General features: G+C 36.4%; 1 protein-coding gene across 1 annotated transcript in view; it reads right to left on the reverse strand.

Annotated features, from left to right (window-relative positions):
* Positions 1–1,265: 1,265 nt before the first annotated feature.
* Positions 1,266–17,664, reverse strand: part of LOC103522428 (serine/threonine-protein kinase par-1) — a 127,216-nt gene continuing 110,817 nt past the window's right edge. The window contains exons 13-24 of the mRNA XM_026829995.1: positions 16,527–16,715; positions 14,558–14,723; positions 13,952–14,116; positions 12,624–12,686; positions 12,421–12,479; positions 10,784–10,955; positions 10,163–10,192; positions 3,102–3,143; positions 2,591–2,699; positions 1,959–2,045; positions 1,776–1,848; positions 1,266–1,464 (exon numbers count right to left, since the gene is read on the reverse strand). Of these exons, the coding sequence (XP_026685796.1) occupies positions 1,406–1,464; positions 1,776–1,848; positions 1,959–2,045; positions 2,591–2,699; positions 3,102–3,143; positions 10,163–10,192; positions 10,784–10,955; positions 12,421–12,479; positions 12,624–12,686; positions 13,952–14,116; positions 14,558–14,723; positions 16,527–16,715 (1,214 nt within the window). The 3' untranslated portion in view covers positions 1,266–1,405. The remainder of the gene's footprint in view (positions 1,465–1,775; positions 1,849–1,958; positions 2,046–2,590; positions 2,700–3,101; positions 3,144–10,162; positions 10,193–10,783; positions 10,956–12,420; positions 12,480–12,623; positions 12,687–13,951; positions 14,117–14,557; positions 14,724–16,526; positions 16,716–17,664) is intronic.

Below are 17,664 nucleotides of genomic sequence, written 5' to 3' on the forward strand. Positions count from 1 at the left end.
AAAACTCAAATTTTCGACTTTTGCCCTTTTTCCGACCAGCCTCTCAATTATAATGAACCATGTACCCATGTAGGTAGGTACTGACTACAAAATCTAAATCTCTATCACTTTGACCCTACTACTCTACATTATACAAGTTATGTACACTGGAGTAAATATTTCTACTCGTCTATTTTTCATGTTATTTACAACGAACAAGAAACAGTTTGGTGCGTGTTTTCGAGAAACATTTGCTTGAATACTACACAGTTAAATTTTTACAGGTTTCTTTTAAATTGTATTTTCACATAGGTATTTTACATTGAGAGATTTTCTTGGCTTTATATTATGTGGCAGGGTTCTCACTTACGTGAACTCTTCCACACAACCACTAATAAACACTGTATCAAACCATTTGGAATAGCTTATGGTTATGCTGAGGATGAGGAAAACTCAATAGATCTGAAATACTTGCATACCAATTACCAATACCCAGGGTCCCTGGAGACTAGATAGGTACCTAGGAATATCTCTCATTATAAATTATTTTCAACCAACAGAGGTATCACATATCATCAAAAATCTATTGTAAGCATTTATAAAAACTGCAAGATGTAATTAAAAAAAAGGGGAGAAATTTGCTTGAAAATATTTTCAAGGCCTGTTAACTCTTTTTGCTAGGATTTAACCGAGGGGCCATTTGATCACAAGTATATTCAAACAAACGTTTACATAGTGATGTAAAGTATGGTAAAAGAATAAAACCAACTCAAATCACGATTTATAAAAATGCTAACTAGGAAAATTGATATAAACGTTAAAAACTAGAAACTTGATTAGACTTGTACCTAGTGGTCCAGTAATAGCTAAAGGACGTAAAATATAAAATGGATATTGCCCAGTTAAAATTATTGCATTGTAAGTAAGTTTTTTTTCAGCCTTTGACGAAAATTTGACCTATGTGACCTATGTATTGCAACAATAGATAATATTTCTCTAGGTTGGTTAGTAATAGGACCACTAGGATCACTAACCACTACATATTGATTGAAACTTACAATGTAGGAATTAACGTTGGAGGGGAAATGCAAACACGATACAAAGAAGAAGGCATTATTATAAGTAGCTAGGTATAAATAGGTATACAAAAGAGTAAACTATGCAACCAAAATAGGTAGGTAAGTATTAAGGTAGGTTTAGACGAAGCGAGTCTACTCGCGCACCAAAACTCGTTTCCTCCTCGCACATCAAAACTCATCCTCGCGCCACTGAATACAGAAGAGGGAGGGCGGAGTCTAGTTAGAGGAGGAGGGGAAGGGTTTCATTGTACAGAGGGGACAGGGAGGTCCTCTTCCTCCTCTTCTTCATGTCATAGCTCCATCTCGTTGAGAGTAAGGGGAAGGGATTCCCCCTCTAGATCAGGTAGTCACAGTTTGAGCTCGTTGGCAATTTTGGAGGCGATATTTTTGAAGCCGATCGACGTTCCTGGAAAAATGGCAAGGGAAGGGAATTTTATTAGAAGAGTGATTTTATGACCGCAAATGGTTGACATGCTCAAGGACAATGTCACACAAAATGGAATTTTCAAGCATAGATGGAAATTTACAGGAATATTTGACTTAATAGGAAAATTTACTGTATAGTTTTTCGAACCCTAATAGACCTTTCTGACCAATGGAGGGCTTTAGTATTTGTCGGAGTTAATTCCAAAGTTCAAAAAAGTCCTTGATCACTCCTTCTAGGAAAAAAATTCTAGAACCTATAACACAAAAAAATTCCTACTAGCACCCACTCACCTGATATGCGTTTAAAGCGTACACCGTTGAGTGAGAGACGTGGTAGCTTGCACACTTCTATTTCCCACTGAACCAAAGATTCCTACTAGCACAATGAGTTTCCCACTCACCTGATATGCGTTTAAAGCGTACACCGTTGAGTGAGAGACGTGGTAGCTTGCACACTTCTATTTCCCACTGAACCAAAGAGTCCGTGTTCGGATCCCCATGCACACACAGTAGCAGGAACCTCTCCCTCTGCTCGTAATCACAATTGTTGGCGTCTAGCACCTGGATAGAATAGGACACACAACCGTCAATATGAATGAATGCCGTTTCTTTGTGTTATCATATCACAACTTTCATTTTCCTCACGAGGGTGAGTGGGCCCCGCAACAGTCAGTCACGGAATCAATCGTTTACATTATACAAATTTTTTGACCTCGCCGGGAATCGAACTACAACCGTCAATATGAATGAATACCGTTATCATATCACAACTTTCATTTTCTTCACGAGGGTGAGTGGGCCCCGCAACAGTCAGTCACGGAATCAATCGTTTACATTATACAAATTTTTTGACCTCGCCGGGAATCGAACCCGGGTCTCCCGTGTGCAAGGCGAACCGTCAATATTGAGAGATTTTTTAAAGACGGGCGAATTTTATCCTGAACGGAAAAGGTTCGATATCGGAACGGCTGGCTTTCTACTATCGTGTCTTCCTTCTCTTTTCGCTTTCAGGACGATAAGACCTTAGCAGTTACAGTTCCCTCTATTAAACCTCTTGGAAAAAAAAACACCTTGAAAATCGAATTGTTCATTGTATAGAACTTTACCTTTCTGATTTCGGCCATAATTTCGTTGGGATCCCGGGATGATGTAGTTTTCATACTCCAAGTGAATCTAAGTGAACGTGGCTTCACCTGATCATCGTTGACAGCATTACTGAAATGTATAGGAGACGTCCATGTAAATATAAAAACAACATAAATTGAACTGAAAGATCTGTGAGATCTGTATTTCGATTGACAGGTATTTAGTAATTATTTAACTAGAACTTGGCCTGCCACACTGCTGTGCGCTTAGATGAATAAAATTCATTTTAAAAAAAGAGATAGAAAGAAAATCCCGAGATTCTTTAAAAAATAATACCAATGTCTACGATAAATATTTTCAGTTTTCCTAAAGTTATAAATACCAAACTACTTAGTAATAGATTCCTAAAAAACTGGGAAGAAGTCTTTCTCAAATTAGCATTGAAATTAAAATAAACGAAAAAAATCAAAGGAAACTTAAAATGGAGAAAAAACGAAATTAAACTAAAAAGAAAACGAAATAAAAACGTACCTAACTACATTATGTTTGGGCACTGGTTCCATTGCCATAGGCCTGAAAACAAAGCATAAAGAAATAATAATACCTATGTAATTACCTAAACAATCAATCATTATGTTATTCATTTCTAAATAGAAAAAAAAACGACACATTCAAAATTTATATAAATTCATTGGATTTCTTTTTATATTTAATTTCAAAATAAAATAAAATTTACATAAAAAAGGAAAACAAACAAATAATTCATAACATAGTGAACATTGCAATCAATATTGAAAATATCCCGGAGGTGACATAGTAACTGCAGAATTAAATACGGTAAAACCTCGATTATATCAACTCTCTGTTATATCAACTCCAAAAATCGGGGGTTTTCCCTATCTTTCAAGGAAATCCTATTCTATCAAAGGAAGAGATCATCGAAAGTGTTCAAATATGAGACTAATGACGAAGAAAACAATATCGAAGATGTGTTTTTTGTTTGTTTCTTAGTTTGTTTTATTTAATTTAAAAATAAAAGGGTATTTCTTCCCTATTTTCTTCTATTGTACAACTAAATTTGGCCCTATTTTCATTGTTTTATACAAATTTCGATTATATCAACTTTTATACAGAACCTCGATTATATTAACTACCCTCGGTCCCAATTAGTTGATATAATCGAGGTTCTACTGTATAACTGTACGTCTAAATAGGACATTTCTATTGTGTGAGGTGCTAAATCACTATGAGTCTATGCTTTGGGATATCTAATGTGAGATTTCACTGTCAAGGTATTCCCTACAGAACACAATAACCACCAGCACCCCATTTCTTCGAACTACGTTGTGTATTCTGTATTGGAAAACTTGGTTGAAATTTTAAAACAAACTAACTTTAAGTACTGTACGTCTAAATAGGACATTTCTATCGTATGAGGTGCTAAATCACTATGAGTCTATGCTTTGGGATATCTAATGTGAGATTTCACTGTCAAGGTATTCCCTACACCCCTACAGAACACATTAACCACCAGCACCCCATTTCTTCGAACTACGTTGTGTATTCTGTATTGGAAAACTTGGTTGAAATTTTAAAACAAACTAACTTTAAGGTGTGTCCACACACAGTCGGCCGTCGACTATGTGTGGACACTCGTTTAGAATTCTCTTCTGAAAAAGGACACTGGTGGAAATATCACAGGAGAGTTTGTTGCGTCAGAATTCCTACTTTTTTCGCGTTTCCTTCTATTCTATCATAGTTTATTACTTTAGATTTGCAGCCAAAACTCTCCATTTGCCATCTTTATCATGGACCATAGCCCATAGCAATGCAATTTATCAAGAAAAGACGATCTTTTCTTGCACAATCCCGGTTTTGCATATTTTTGTCCCTTGTGTAGTAGATTAATTTTTAATTATATTATTACATGGAACTTTTTTGGTGATATAAAAACTCAGAGAATTTCCAGGTCGGCCGGGATCCGAACCCAGTACCTCTGAGTCTCGAATAGGATCTCTCCACAGAGGCGGACATTCACTACAATATCGCTCAACTCTCCACCCTAATCTATTGTAAAGTAAATTGAGAGTAGTCTTTTATTTACCTATTCCATTTTTTTTGAAACAGCCCCTTAACTGCTAAGTGGTCATATCGGGCTTTTCTGCCTCGTCATTTCGCTGTAGTTACTACAAGCTACTCACATCTACCTCACCCAACTTGAGTGGGTCTGAAAAAATGTGTTACATTTATGTAACAACAGGCATTACAGGGATCAACTCTAATCTAACAGGTTAGAGATTTCATAACATGATGAGTCGCACCCAGGAATCCTGACATTGTAGTCACTTTTGAATACAAGCGTCAATCGGTGGATAAGAATTTGAAAAGGGCACAAAGCCTATTCAGTTGTTATTTCAAGAATATAAATTTTGTAAGAATTTGACGAGAGGATATGGTAACCTATCTACGTATGCAATAGAATAGATTTTGTCAGAATTTGACGAGAGGGTAGTAGTTTTCAAGAAGCTATGGAATATTTTAGTCCTGTTCAGAAATTCACAAATGTAATTGACTGGATTAAAGAAAGAATTTGTTTATTTTTTAACCGTAGTTTAATTTCGCGAATTAATGATTTGCCTAAAATAGCCAGATATAATAAGTACATTATGCCGGGGTGGCCACTAACCTTACCTTCGGGAGGCTATCCCATAAAGCCGATTCGGGGCGAGCCACGCCGCAGCCGAAATTTTCGGGCTAAAAATCTTCAAGTGGCAAGAAGACACTTCACGTCGTCTTGCCGCCCCCCTCCCAGCGTGCCCCCCTGTTAGCGGGAACAGTTTGATCAGGCCTTAATCCGGGGCTGTTGCCCAGACAGTCAAAACCTTCCAGATATGTCAACCTTTCAGTTTGAGGTCACAAAAAAAGGCGTGTCGGAAGGCGCGCGAACGTCGAGAGTTCGAAGCGCGCCCCCCAACCTCTATTAAAACGAAATCATCATCAGGATCTAAAGGCAAGGCCTTGTCGGTGTAGCCAATCATGTCTGTCTGTTGCTGCTGTTTTTAGTTGTTGGTAGGAAGAGCAGCCCAAAACGAAATCATTGGCACTAAATTCAAAAGTGCAAAATATTGTTTGAAAAAAAAAACTGGTCCAGTAGTTTCTCTTGGTAATGCCCACCACTCACACTCAAACCGTCTCATAGACTTGGTTGGATCTGTCTCAGACAGTCTGAGCGTGGGTGGCGAAAAAATCTAGAGATCTACGTCCCCAGCTTTTCCGCCACACACGATCTGACTGTGAGACTGCGGTCTCTGTTGGACCCCATTTTAAGTTTCCTTTGATTTTTTTCGTTTATTTTAATTTCAATGCTAATTTGAGAAAGACTTCTTCCCAGTTTTTTAGGAATCTATTACTAAGTAGTTTGGTATTTATAACTTTAGGAAAACTGAAAATATTTATCGTAGACATTGGTATTATTTTTTAAAGAATCTCGGGATTTTCTTTCTATCTCTTTTTTTAAAATGAATTTTATTCATCTAAGCGCACAGCAGTGTGGCAGGCCAAGTTCTAGTTAAATAATTACTAAATACCTGTCAATCGAAATACAGATCTCACAGATCTTTCAGTTCAATTTATGTTGTTTTTATATTTACATGGACGTCTCCTATACATTTCAGTAATGCTGTCAACGATGATCAGGTGAAGCCACGTTCACTTAGATTCACTTGGAGTATGAAAACTACATCATCCCGGGATCCCAACGAAATTATGGCCGAAATCAGAAAGGTAAAGTTCTATACAATGAACAATTCGATTTTCAAGGTGTTTTTTTTTCCAAGAGGTTTAATAGAGGGAACTGTAACTGCTAAGGTCTTATCGTCCTGAAAGCGAAAAGAGAAGGAAGACACGATAGTAGAAAGCCAGCCGTTCCGATATCGAACCTTTTCCGTTCAGGATAAAATTCGCCCGTCTTTAAAAAATCTCTCAATATTGACGGTTCGCCTTGCACACGGGAGACCCGGGTTCGATTCCCGGCGAGGTCAAAAAATTTGTATAATGTAAACGATTGATTCCGTGACTGACTGTTGCGGGGCCCACTCACCCTCGTGAGGAAAATGAAAAAATCTCCAAAACCTGTTGCATAAATAAAATGAAACTCTTGCATAGTTTCCATTGAATAATTAAACAAACAATCAAAAAACGAAATGCATTTCAAAAAGAATTTCCATAAGTAATGAAATTAAACAAGATCGTATTATTTGGCCATCACATTACTAAGCTAACAATATTATTCTTTTGAATGTATAAAAAAAGTTGGTTATTAACAGAGCACATGTAAAATACAAAAAAATAAAATAGTAAGTTATAGCAGTAAAAAACAAAAAACAATGGTATCTCAAAGTAAAAGTAACAATTTAAGTCAGTCAATATTAATTTTTTAATTAAAGAATCTCTCCCCATGGAGACTAGCGAACATTTTTTTTCTCTAGATTTTCGAACTTTTTACTTTGGACGGAGTTTCCTTCTGTTTTTAATTTTCATTCGATCTAGGTGTTGGAATTGGGATTTGTATTCCTAATGGACAGAAGAACAAAAAGAAAGAAAAAAATCAGTCTCTGGGTTTGATGTTTAAAACAAAAAGAATAGACGAAAAGGATAAGAGGAAGAATTTAAAAGGAAGGGAAGTAAAATCACAAGGATTGGAAGAGACACAGAGATGGATAGCAATATCGAATATCTGTGCTCCAATTATTTTCTTTTCATTTAATATCTGAAAAATCACCAATTTTCACATGGAAATAATTCTTCAGTTTAGAACTATGTTAGTTTACAAACGATAATTTATTAATTGACAGTTTTTCTTCTCCCTATCACCAATAAAATATTTGCATCTTTTAATTGGAACACAGAAAAAACGAAATTGATAAAGATATAGAAAAAAAACATTGATTAATAAATAATTTAAACAATTAGAAATAATACTATTAACCGTTCATGTGAAAGCCATTATAGATTTTTAACGAAGTATACAGAAAGCAACCCGGTTTTCTTTCCAAATTACCAACTTATTATTACTCACTTCAAACGTTACAACTGAGCTTGATTTAATTGCGTGTAGCGATAAAAAAAATTGGAACCTTAATTGTCACAGTTGGCACAAATGATTGTCCTTACGGATCTCGAGAACGGCTTATAAATATAATGCAGATTACAGATTGCCCCCAAAACATTCCATGATATGCTCTTAACAAAATGGGCTATCAACTCTTGAAATTAAATGTTGGCACTCACTCCCGCAACACTCAAATTGTATGCAACGCTCTCAGTTATACCTACTCTATTGCTCTCAACTCTGCTCAGTTTAACTAGAGACAAAAAACAAGGACTAGATAACGAAGAACTGTTACTGTTCAAACAATCACGTGAAATGAAAGAGTGAGCAAAAAAACAAACCCTTATCCCTATTTTCACCGAGTTCGCTATACTTGCTTATCGACTGCGTTTGATAACTTTTTGGTTTGAGGATAATCTTGTCTCACAACATCGGGTGATCACAAGAGCACCACTCTAATTGTATATCATCTGACCTAGATGAATTGTTCGTAGCAAGTTGTCTCGAATAAATATGGTCACACAGAGGTAATAGCTTACGTTTTGATTTCATTTTAGTGAAGACAAGTACGATACCCACCTATGGAACTAACTAATACTTTGAAATATAGCCACAACTGCGGACACATTTCAAATAACTCCCCCATATAAGGCATAACTTGGGATCTCGCTTTTAAAAGAAAGAGCAAACGTTCACATGTACAACCCTCCCCCTGGTAGCAAACGACGTAACATGAGGGGCAAGGGTTTCAAACATGTAAAGTAAGAACAACAAAGCAAATCAATCAAAACACAACTTCTAGGGAAACAGAGAAAGTATTTCTAAGTCAAATTACAAAAGAAAACATGCTTTAACAAATTTCGCTCATTTCGGGTTTGTTCTGCTATTTCATAGTAGTAGGGTACTTTGCCACTGTTATGTACATTTACAACAAGACGGATGAAAAATGATCCCTTGCAAATATATGTTGTGCTTCCTTCTAGCGCTCTTGTGTTCACCCCAGACACAGGAGATCAGAGAAATCTTCCTTAACAAAAAATAGGCTTTGTTTCCTACATAGATACACACTATTAAATAACACTAGAGCTTTCTATTTTTCGTCTAGGTACTGTTATGACCTCAAACAGATTTCCTACATTTAGCTTTACCTAAAATTGTTCTCATATTACGTGAGATTTGACTATCTTGTAAATGTAAACGAACCATGTTATTTGGCTTCTCATTTTCAAGTTTAGTTAGTCAAAAGTGCAGGGCAATTATTTTTAGGGCGAGGATATTTTTGGAATCCAAAGAGTGCTGGAGAAAGTGTCCATTGTAAGAAAATGGAAGTCACCAAATAAGATTGTTCGTATACAATAATTCAGTGGACTTTTTATTTCAGATTTCAATGATAAATCTCTTTTTTATTTATGCTAGAATAATTAGGTAAGTTTATAAACAGAAAATATCAAAAATGGGTAACTTAGTCATGTTCACTTACAGGGTCAAATAATTACAATCACAAAAGCAAGGAAACTTTACCAGGTCTAGTTTGGTTTTCACAGTTAGGACCCAAACACGAAGCTCATTTTTCGCACGTCCACAATGAAAGATTGTAGAGAGAGAGGTAACTCGTAATTGAAATGTTCTTACTTCCAAAACTTGGATAAATAAAATGTGAAATAAAATGGAAAATAAACGAGACGTTAAAAAAAAGTTTCAATTTAGCAGATTTTCGTGTGCAAAAATCTTGAATTATTGATGTTAATTTTAGAAGCAGTATTGAGTGTGAGTCATTAGAAATTGAAATAAATTTGAATAAGACTATTGAATTAATCAGTGGACAGTTGTCTGTTTTTATAATAAAGAATAATCGCTTTCACAATCGGGTTATACATTTTTTTAAAAAAAGAAGGAAGACAAGGGACACAGTAAACAAAAAACAGGGCAGGGGGCAGTAGAGAAACACCAAAAATAAAAATTAAGAAGCGTCATGCTATAAAAACCCTCGCATACTATTAGGTTAGGATAGACTAGGAGGATTCACACTGAAGTCCTTTGTATATCAAAATAGGGCTAGGAGATCTAGGGTTAGTTAGGATAATGCTGCTGTATGAAGGACATGTAGCCTGAAGAATTAGGAATATCATAAGTCCACACCATCTTCGTTGAAGACTCGTAGGAAAGAAGTGAGTACCCTAATAGAGGCTACACTGGATAGCATCAATAAAATTCGCTATTAGGATAGTAAAATCGGCATTTCATAGGATACAGGAGAGGGAGGGAGATAATATAAAACCACGAATCAAGTCCCTATTTTTGGGGGTTCAATAGATTCACCCACCTATGAAATAGATTTGGATGAAATTTCCCAAAAGATAAAATATTGAAAAACACGAAGACATATACAGGGAGTACACAAAAGCAAAGAAAGACAGTTTCTCTGAAATAAAAGACACCACCACCCCTGAACCCCACTGAGGATAGAGAATAGTCCACTTACATTTGAACCAGTAAATATGTCAGTCCCACCCTGTAAAACAAGGCGAGCAAAGAGCTTCAGGCAGGGATTTTCCCTTCGCTAAGTCGAGGGTTTTTTCTCCCGCAAACTTAGGGGATTTTTTTTTCCGACAGAGAAGTAAAGGGGGTGGTGGTAGAGGTCTGAGAGGAAATTGTACGAATAACATTTCCCACGAAAGTTTCCCGGTTCGCCGTGGTTAAGTTAGGACAAAGAGGAAATGGGTAGAAAGATATCATAGACAGGGGGAAAATGACGAGGGGGAAATAAAGTAAATAAACCGTCTAATTCCACAGGGGATGCACAGTTTTGAAAGCTCATCTTATTTTGGGAAATGAAAACCATTAAAACCAAAGAGGAAGATGGGAAACTGGGCGAAATTTTGGCCCATTGGTGTGTTTTGGGTTAAAATAAATGCAAGAAGGAGGGAGAGAAAAAGAGACACATAATAAGGTAATTAGAAAGAGATGGGGAGGGGGACCGAAAATATCAGATGATTAAAAGAAGAAAAAAAATAGGTAGTAAAAAAGACAATAAAAATAGAAAGTAAAAAACCGAGAAAGGCAAGATAGAATCGAAAGACAGAAAGATAGAGGGCACACTTACCGTTTCGAAAATCGGGACGACAGCTTGGAAAAGAAGGAAGGTCGGGCCGACGCATCCTGTGGCGGCCCGCCAGTGGGGGCCCGACTCCCGCTGTAGCCTCTCTGCCTCAGTTTATGATACAAGAGAATACCATCCACTCTGCTGCATTCTATCTTCGACATGGAGAGTTGTGCTTTATCACACATCAAAAGAAACCTTATTTCAATGGCTAAATTGTATGCCTTTGCCAATTGATTCAAACAATCAAGTTGGCTAGGTGCAATTTGGAAACTAGAAGGGGTTTAAAGTATGTAGTGATAAAACTAGAAGTAATTTTTTTTCCCAATTAAAAAACCGTGGAATGCAATGTTGCCAGAAATAATAAAAAAAATCTTAAAAAACTATACCAACTTGGTACAACATTGCCTGTGTCCATACTCCCAAAACTTTAAAAATAAAGAATTTTACTTCCCTGATTTTACTTTTAATTAAACTTAGTTTCTTAACACTTCAACTTTAACCAATACATGGGATACCTGACAGGCAGGTAGTAATTAGGTAGATTGTGCGAGATTTCATTTGAACATTAACTGAAGTATTTGAGCCCGACCATTAAGGTCTAGTCCAAATCAAAATAAAAAAATATAACTTTCGTCATAAAATATCTTTTCAAGAAAAAGAATCAACAAACAAAATATTGGCACAGTGCAAAATTCAAAACATAAAAAAAAAACTTCAAGGGTACAGTTGTTGTCTACATTCATTGTTGAAAAAATCCGACCAATCCGGGTTTCGAACCTGGAACTTCCTGCCTATGAAGGCTTTCAAGTCCGTGCTTAGGAGTTTACTTCTTTACAAATGGCCCACTTATCAAATTTCAAAAGAAAATAGGTATTGACTAGTTAAAAGTCAAAAGATATAAAAAAATAAATAAATTAAGTAAAATAGGTAGATATAATCATCTGTGTTTGTTGTAAACATGTAAACATATTGTTAGCTGAGCACCAAGTACTAACCAATAACTTGTGGTAGAAACTAAATCAATAGATATCTTGCTGCGGTTTTCAATTTAAGTTGAGTTTGCTTTGGTTCTCATTAGATTAAAATTGTAAGGCATTAAAAAGCTATATTGGTTTAATAAGGTTTAATGCTGTTGACTTCGGAGTGTACACATATTTTACTAACAACCAGTTTTTTTTTTTTCTTTTTCCAAGACTATCAATAAAACTTGCATCCAACTTCGATATGCATTGAACGAAAACCACTTTCTTACTGTTTTGGGACAAAACTTTATTTAAACTAAACACTTGTTTCAGCTATTCTTGCTCTTGGTTGTTTGCGAAAAATAGAAAAATAAATATTTCACTTAAAAAAAAAAAAAAAAAAAATTTAAGATCTCGAAAATAAAAACAAGGAAGCATCGTTAAGACTTTGACCACCCAACTATCTTTTCCCCCAAAGCATATGAACCAAGTACATTAAATATCGTAATAGAGCCATCTTTTAAAAACCACTTGTAAAAAAAATGAAAATCCCCACTTAGGTTTTAGCGATCCAAGATTGTCCATTGTTCAATGGGGCCAAAAAATAATGTCGTGCAAGTCGAGGAATAGCATAGCTAAAATGCTCAAAAACCCAATGAGCCGTTCGATGAAAACCATACATCACGGTCTGTAGCACTCCGCTCCTGTTGTTGCTCACACCGCTGCCGAGGCCGCTGGGGAAGAAAAGGAAACGAGGGGTTAGAGAGATGAAGTCAAAACACTTTTATTTCAGATAACGAATAAGGCCCCTACGAAAACATTTGAACAACGAGTTAGTTATTTTCTTTTCGGAAACAGAAAGGATTCCGATGGCTCGCCATTTTGGATTTTCTAGTACAGGTACTCCGCTCCTGTTGTTGCTCACACCGCTGCCGAGGCCGCTGGGGAAGAAAAGGAAGAGGGGTTAGAGAGATGAAGTCAAAACACTTTTATTTCAGATAACGAATAAGGCCCTTAGGAAAACATTTGAACAACGAGTTAGTTATTTTCTTTTCGGAAACAGAAAGGATTCCGATGGCTCGCCATTTTGGATTTTCTAGTACAGGCGCTACCACACTATAAGAGAGAAAACGAGCTTCAGAAGAGAGGAAATTCCGACCAAGCGGAGTAATAATAACAATACTTGCGAAATGTCGCAAATATTTTGGGCACATTGTCGTAGACCCCCTCATCAATTGAACTATCCTTACACAATAATGAGATATTGTACAACGTATGCGATGTTTCCTAGTTACACATAACAAAATTCATTCCTTATTAAGTTATTGATACATTTTATTTAAGCTACGGGATTGCATTCCGGGTTTGATTCCTAATAAATATAAAACTTAACCTAGGTAGTAACCCACCATCTAAAGAAATCATAATGGAAAAACATGCAAATAAAAGGGAAAAAAAAAAATCTTTCTTGCACCCCCATTGATTCACCATATCTAGAGCCGAACAAAAAAAAATAAACGATAGAAAACTCAAAATTTGAATGAAGTGACAGCAAAACTGAAAGGCAACCCGTTAGAAAAAGTAAATAATTCAGGCAGTAAAGTTGTTGGCATCTTTTAAACTATAATAAAACTTAAGGACCATCATAAAAACTGGAAAATAAAGAACAGGCTAAAAATAATAATATTGAATAAAATCAAGAATGAAGAAAACAATCGTGCCGTTGAACAACTAAAAACTCGTGAATAAAACGAAAATAATAAATCAGTCGAATGGATAAAACTGAAAACAACCAAAATGAATGATCTCGAAAATAAAAACAAGGAAGCATCGTTAAGACTTTGACCACCCAACTATCTTTTCCCCCAAAGCATATGAACCAAGTACATTAAATATCGTAATAGAGCCATCTTTTAAAAACCACTTGTAAAAAAAATGAAAATCCCCACTTAGGTTTTAGCGATCCAAGATTGTCCATTGTTCAATGGGGCCAAAAATGTCGTGCAAGTCGAGGAATAGCATAGCTAAAATGCTCAAAAACCCAATGAGCCGTTCGATGAAAACCATACATCACGGTCTGTAGCGCTCTAGTCTAACACTAATATGTGCAAATGTGGTCAAAGTGATAAAAAATGATAAAAAGGAATAGAAAAGAGTCTCATAGCAAAAACAACACAGGGATGGATGCACCGAGCGCCAAGTTCACCTTTGTCTCAAAGGGTCGGCCGGGGCCAGGGTGCTAGGGTCGGTATTCTCTTGCAGGGGCGGCGTCGTCGAGGCTTGGTGACCTCCCCTGGCTGAAGATATAGAGGCGGACTTAGCGTGACCTTTGCTGCTAGACCGGCCCTGAGTATCTCCCGAGTTCACGTGACTGAGGCGGTGGAAACAATACAAGCGGAGTAGGTTAGCGTCCCAATGGTCCTAATATCTTTTAGTACCTACAACTAAGATAATGATGATGAAAGTCCTAATATTTTTTTTACAACTAAGATGGGTCGGGTCCGACACATAGACAACTTTTAAATGTAAATAGGGATAGGTAAATAATGAAAGTCCCTATAGCCTATAGGTATAGGTAGGGAGTTATGATCTGACTCATTGACTGAGTAGTCAACTAAAACCGATAGAAGTTCTTTTTCAAGGTATGTCCAAACAGGCCGTCGATCGACGAGGTGAATCTATGTTATCGAGGCAGTGTGGACGATCGACTATGTGTGGACACACTTTTATAACTCACTCACTCTTACACAAAGTTTACATCTATGGAGAAAAAACTATATGGAAATCAAACGTCAAATCTCTTCAAACTTACGTGGGTGTATCTCCTGCCGTGTTGGTTTTCTCGTTGGACGCTGCCTTGGCGTCGTAGCTAATCGTACTGCGTCTACCTACACTACCGCCAGGGGTCAGCGTGGTTCGATTCCCGGTCATCGTATTAGATTTCGTCACGCCTCGGGGCTTGCCAATGTTTGATGTATCTGGGAAAAGAGAGGGGGAAGAGTTAGTTACGTTTATGTCTTGCTAGAAAATAGCGAGGTTTTTGCAACTAAAATCCAAAGCGTCCCGTTAACTCTTCACCATTTTTTTTCTTTTTTTTTTTTATAACGTTTGTTTGTGCAAAAACAATTTTTCGTCAAATAACGTTTAAGAGTTCAGTTAACGGGATGTTTTGCATGTTTAAAGTTGTGACACTTTTCATATATTGTTTTGCTATTATATATAGTCTAAGCCCCCTGATTCGTTTCAACTAAAACATTATGATTATTCCTGCACAAAACACATTTTGGTCTGAACCACAGAACCCAATTTTGTTCGTAGTTCAAGCATAGGGGGGAAACACAGCCTCTGAGCCCTCTGATTACTTCGTAGTCTTTTATTGAACAGAAGAGCACAATCCCAGAATAAATTTGTGACTTTTATCGGCCCACCATCCCTATTGACCCATTTTCTCAGTGGTAAAAAGAACAAATTCGAAACCCTTTTAATAAAATATTGTATCAAAAGATCCCTGCAGTAAAACTGCTCAGCTCAAATACTTTGCATATACAATTCATGCGTGTTCATAACAGGGCAAGTTGGGCATTGTTGACATTAGCAAATAATAATGCATGTTGATTGCTGACATTAGCATCTGATATCTTTAAAAAAAGTGATAATGCATCATGTGAACAGCTTAAAAATAACCCACAGATAATATATGTGTATAGTTGGGAAAAGTTTAGCAAGACTCCATAGGAATGGAATACAGGATGTTTCAATTTTTGAAAGAAATTTCAAGTACTGGTATTGACCGTTTAAAAAATCAATCAATAAACACCCTGTATTAAACCTTGGTCAGAAATACCTGCATAAAGAAAGCATGCAATTTTTTATCTAAATGGGAGACTGAATAAATTAAAAAAAAAATTCAAGTACTGGTATTGACCGTTTAAAAAATCACTCGATAAACACCCTGTATTAAACCTTGGTCAGAAATACCTGCATAAAGAAAGCATGCAATTTTTTATCTAAATGGGAGACTGAATAAATTGATGCATACATTAATCCACGATGTAGTATTTAATAGCTTATAGCTTCGTAATGCGTGATAGTAAATTTACATAAAAAAGTTTCCTAAATAGTGCTTAAAGAAGAAGGACAATTATAATACAACCGAAAGGTGAAAGACTAATTAAATATTGAAATTTATACTTAAAACCTTAAAAGTATCTCATTTTTTGGTTAACAAATTTTCATTAAGAGAAGGAGAAAAATGAAATGAAGATGGAAATTGATGGGTGTTTAGCCTGTTTAGAGATAAGGTAATTTCTAGGTTTAGGGAAATGCCTAATTAAATATTGAAATTTATACTTAAAACCTTAAAAGTATCTCATTTTTTGGTTAACAAATTTTCACTAAGAGAAGGAGAAAAATGAAATGAAGATGGAAATTGATGGGTGTTTAGCCTGTTTAGAGATAAGGTAATTTCTAGGTTTAGGGAAATGAGATGAATGGATGAGCAATGGGGAAATGTTCCGGTTTTTTCCGCGATAAAACTTTGCAAGACTCAAACGGTTAGTCCGATTTTGATTGAAAATAATTTACACGTTAGAGAATACTGAAAATTTGATGATACGAGTGTTGGGGGATTGTTTTAAAGAGTGGATTTCTACCAAATACCGAACTAGTAAAACTAGAGGAAAGAAGCCTTCTACTAATCACAAGTAAAAACGAGGATAGGGGAAAGTTGCCTTCTACGAATCACTAGTAAAAAACGAGGATATAGGGGAAAGAGGCCTTACTCGTATCGAGGGGCGCGATGGAGGCAGTGTTCTTGGCAGGTCGTCCTGCATTGAGACGGGCCGTGTTCTCCTTGATGCTCGCCGAGTCTATCGTGTTCTGTCGCTTGAAGTTGGTGGGGGCCGGGGAGATGCTGCTGTTGTGCGTGTGATTCGTGCCCGCACCGCCAGAGCTCGTGACTGGGGCTCCTCCTATATAATATAGTCAGGACGTTAGGTACTCCTAGCTTTTTATTCTAATCTACAACTATTCTGTCTGAGATTTATGGCTTCTCTGCTTTTATCTACAACTAAAATTTATGGTTGTCTGAAATTTATGGTTGTGTCGTTTTGGCAACACAAATTTTGGGTGGCAAAACTGAAAAGTTCTATATTTCCAGTGAAATATTGATTTTTTTCAATACTATTTTATTCCTACACATTTTTTTTTTTCTTTTAAAGAAATTAAATCTTTAACTGGTGTGTTAGCTTTGCAAAGCCAATTTGGTAAGCGTATTTTCACTGACACTTGAATAATCTCATTACTGTCCTCACGAGGATATGTTCGCCCATAGCTTTTGTTTAATAGCTCTTTATTAATACATCGGAGGAGTGGGATATTGTAAATACTCAGACTAACTTATGGCTCCATCTAGTATAGCTGACAAAACTTGTTCCTCTACGGAACTACATAAAGCTCTATTCAGCAGTCTAGTGTACAAATAACAAACAAAACTCACTCTAAAATAACTAAGCAAAGCTTAATTCAGCACACACAAAAAAGCTACACACTGTAAAGTACTAACCTACAGTTATACCTACAACCTACTAGTCTACTTCTCAAAGTCACGGTTTTATGAATGACATTAAACATTTTAGCTCTTTTTACTATCTTTTTTTTTCTTTTTTTTTTCAAGGGATTTAACATCGCTGTATAACGGCTAAGGATTTAAGTGACGGAGGTTTTTACCTCCTCACACAGCCTAAATGGGGCCGAGAAAAGCCAGCAGCACGTGATTGCCCAGATGGTCACCCATCTGGATACCAATCACGCGCAATGTTGCTTAACTTCAGTGATCCATCGGGAACTGGTGCATTCAACGTGCTTCTCAAGACTTTTTCTTCATTACTATTATTATTATTTTTCTTTTTAAAAGAAAGA

This window comes from Diaphorina citri, unplaced genomic scaffold (assembly GCF_000475195.1).
Source record: "Diaphorina citri unplaced genomic scaffold, Diaci psyllid genome assembly version 1.1 scaffold4, whole genome shotgun sequence".
Classification (NCBI taxonomy): domain Eukaryota; kingdom Metazoa; phylum Arthropoda; class Insecta; order Hemiptera; family Psyllidae; genus Diaphorina; species Diaphorina citri.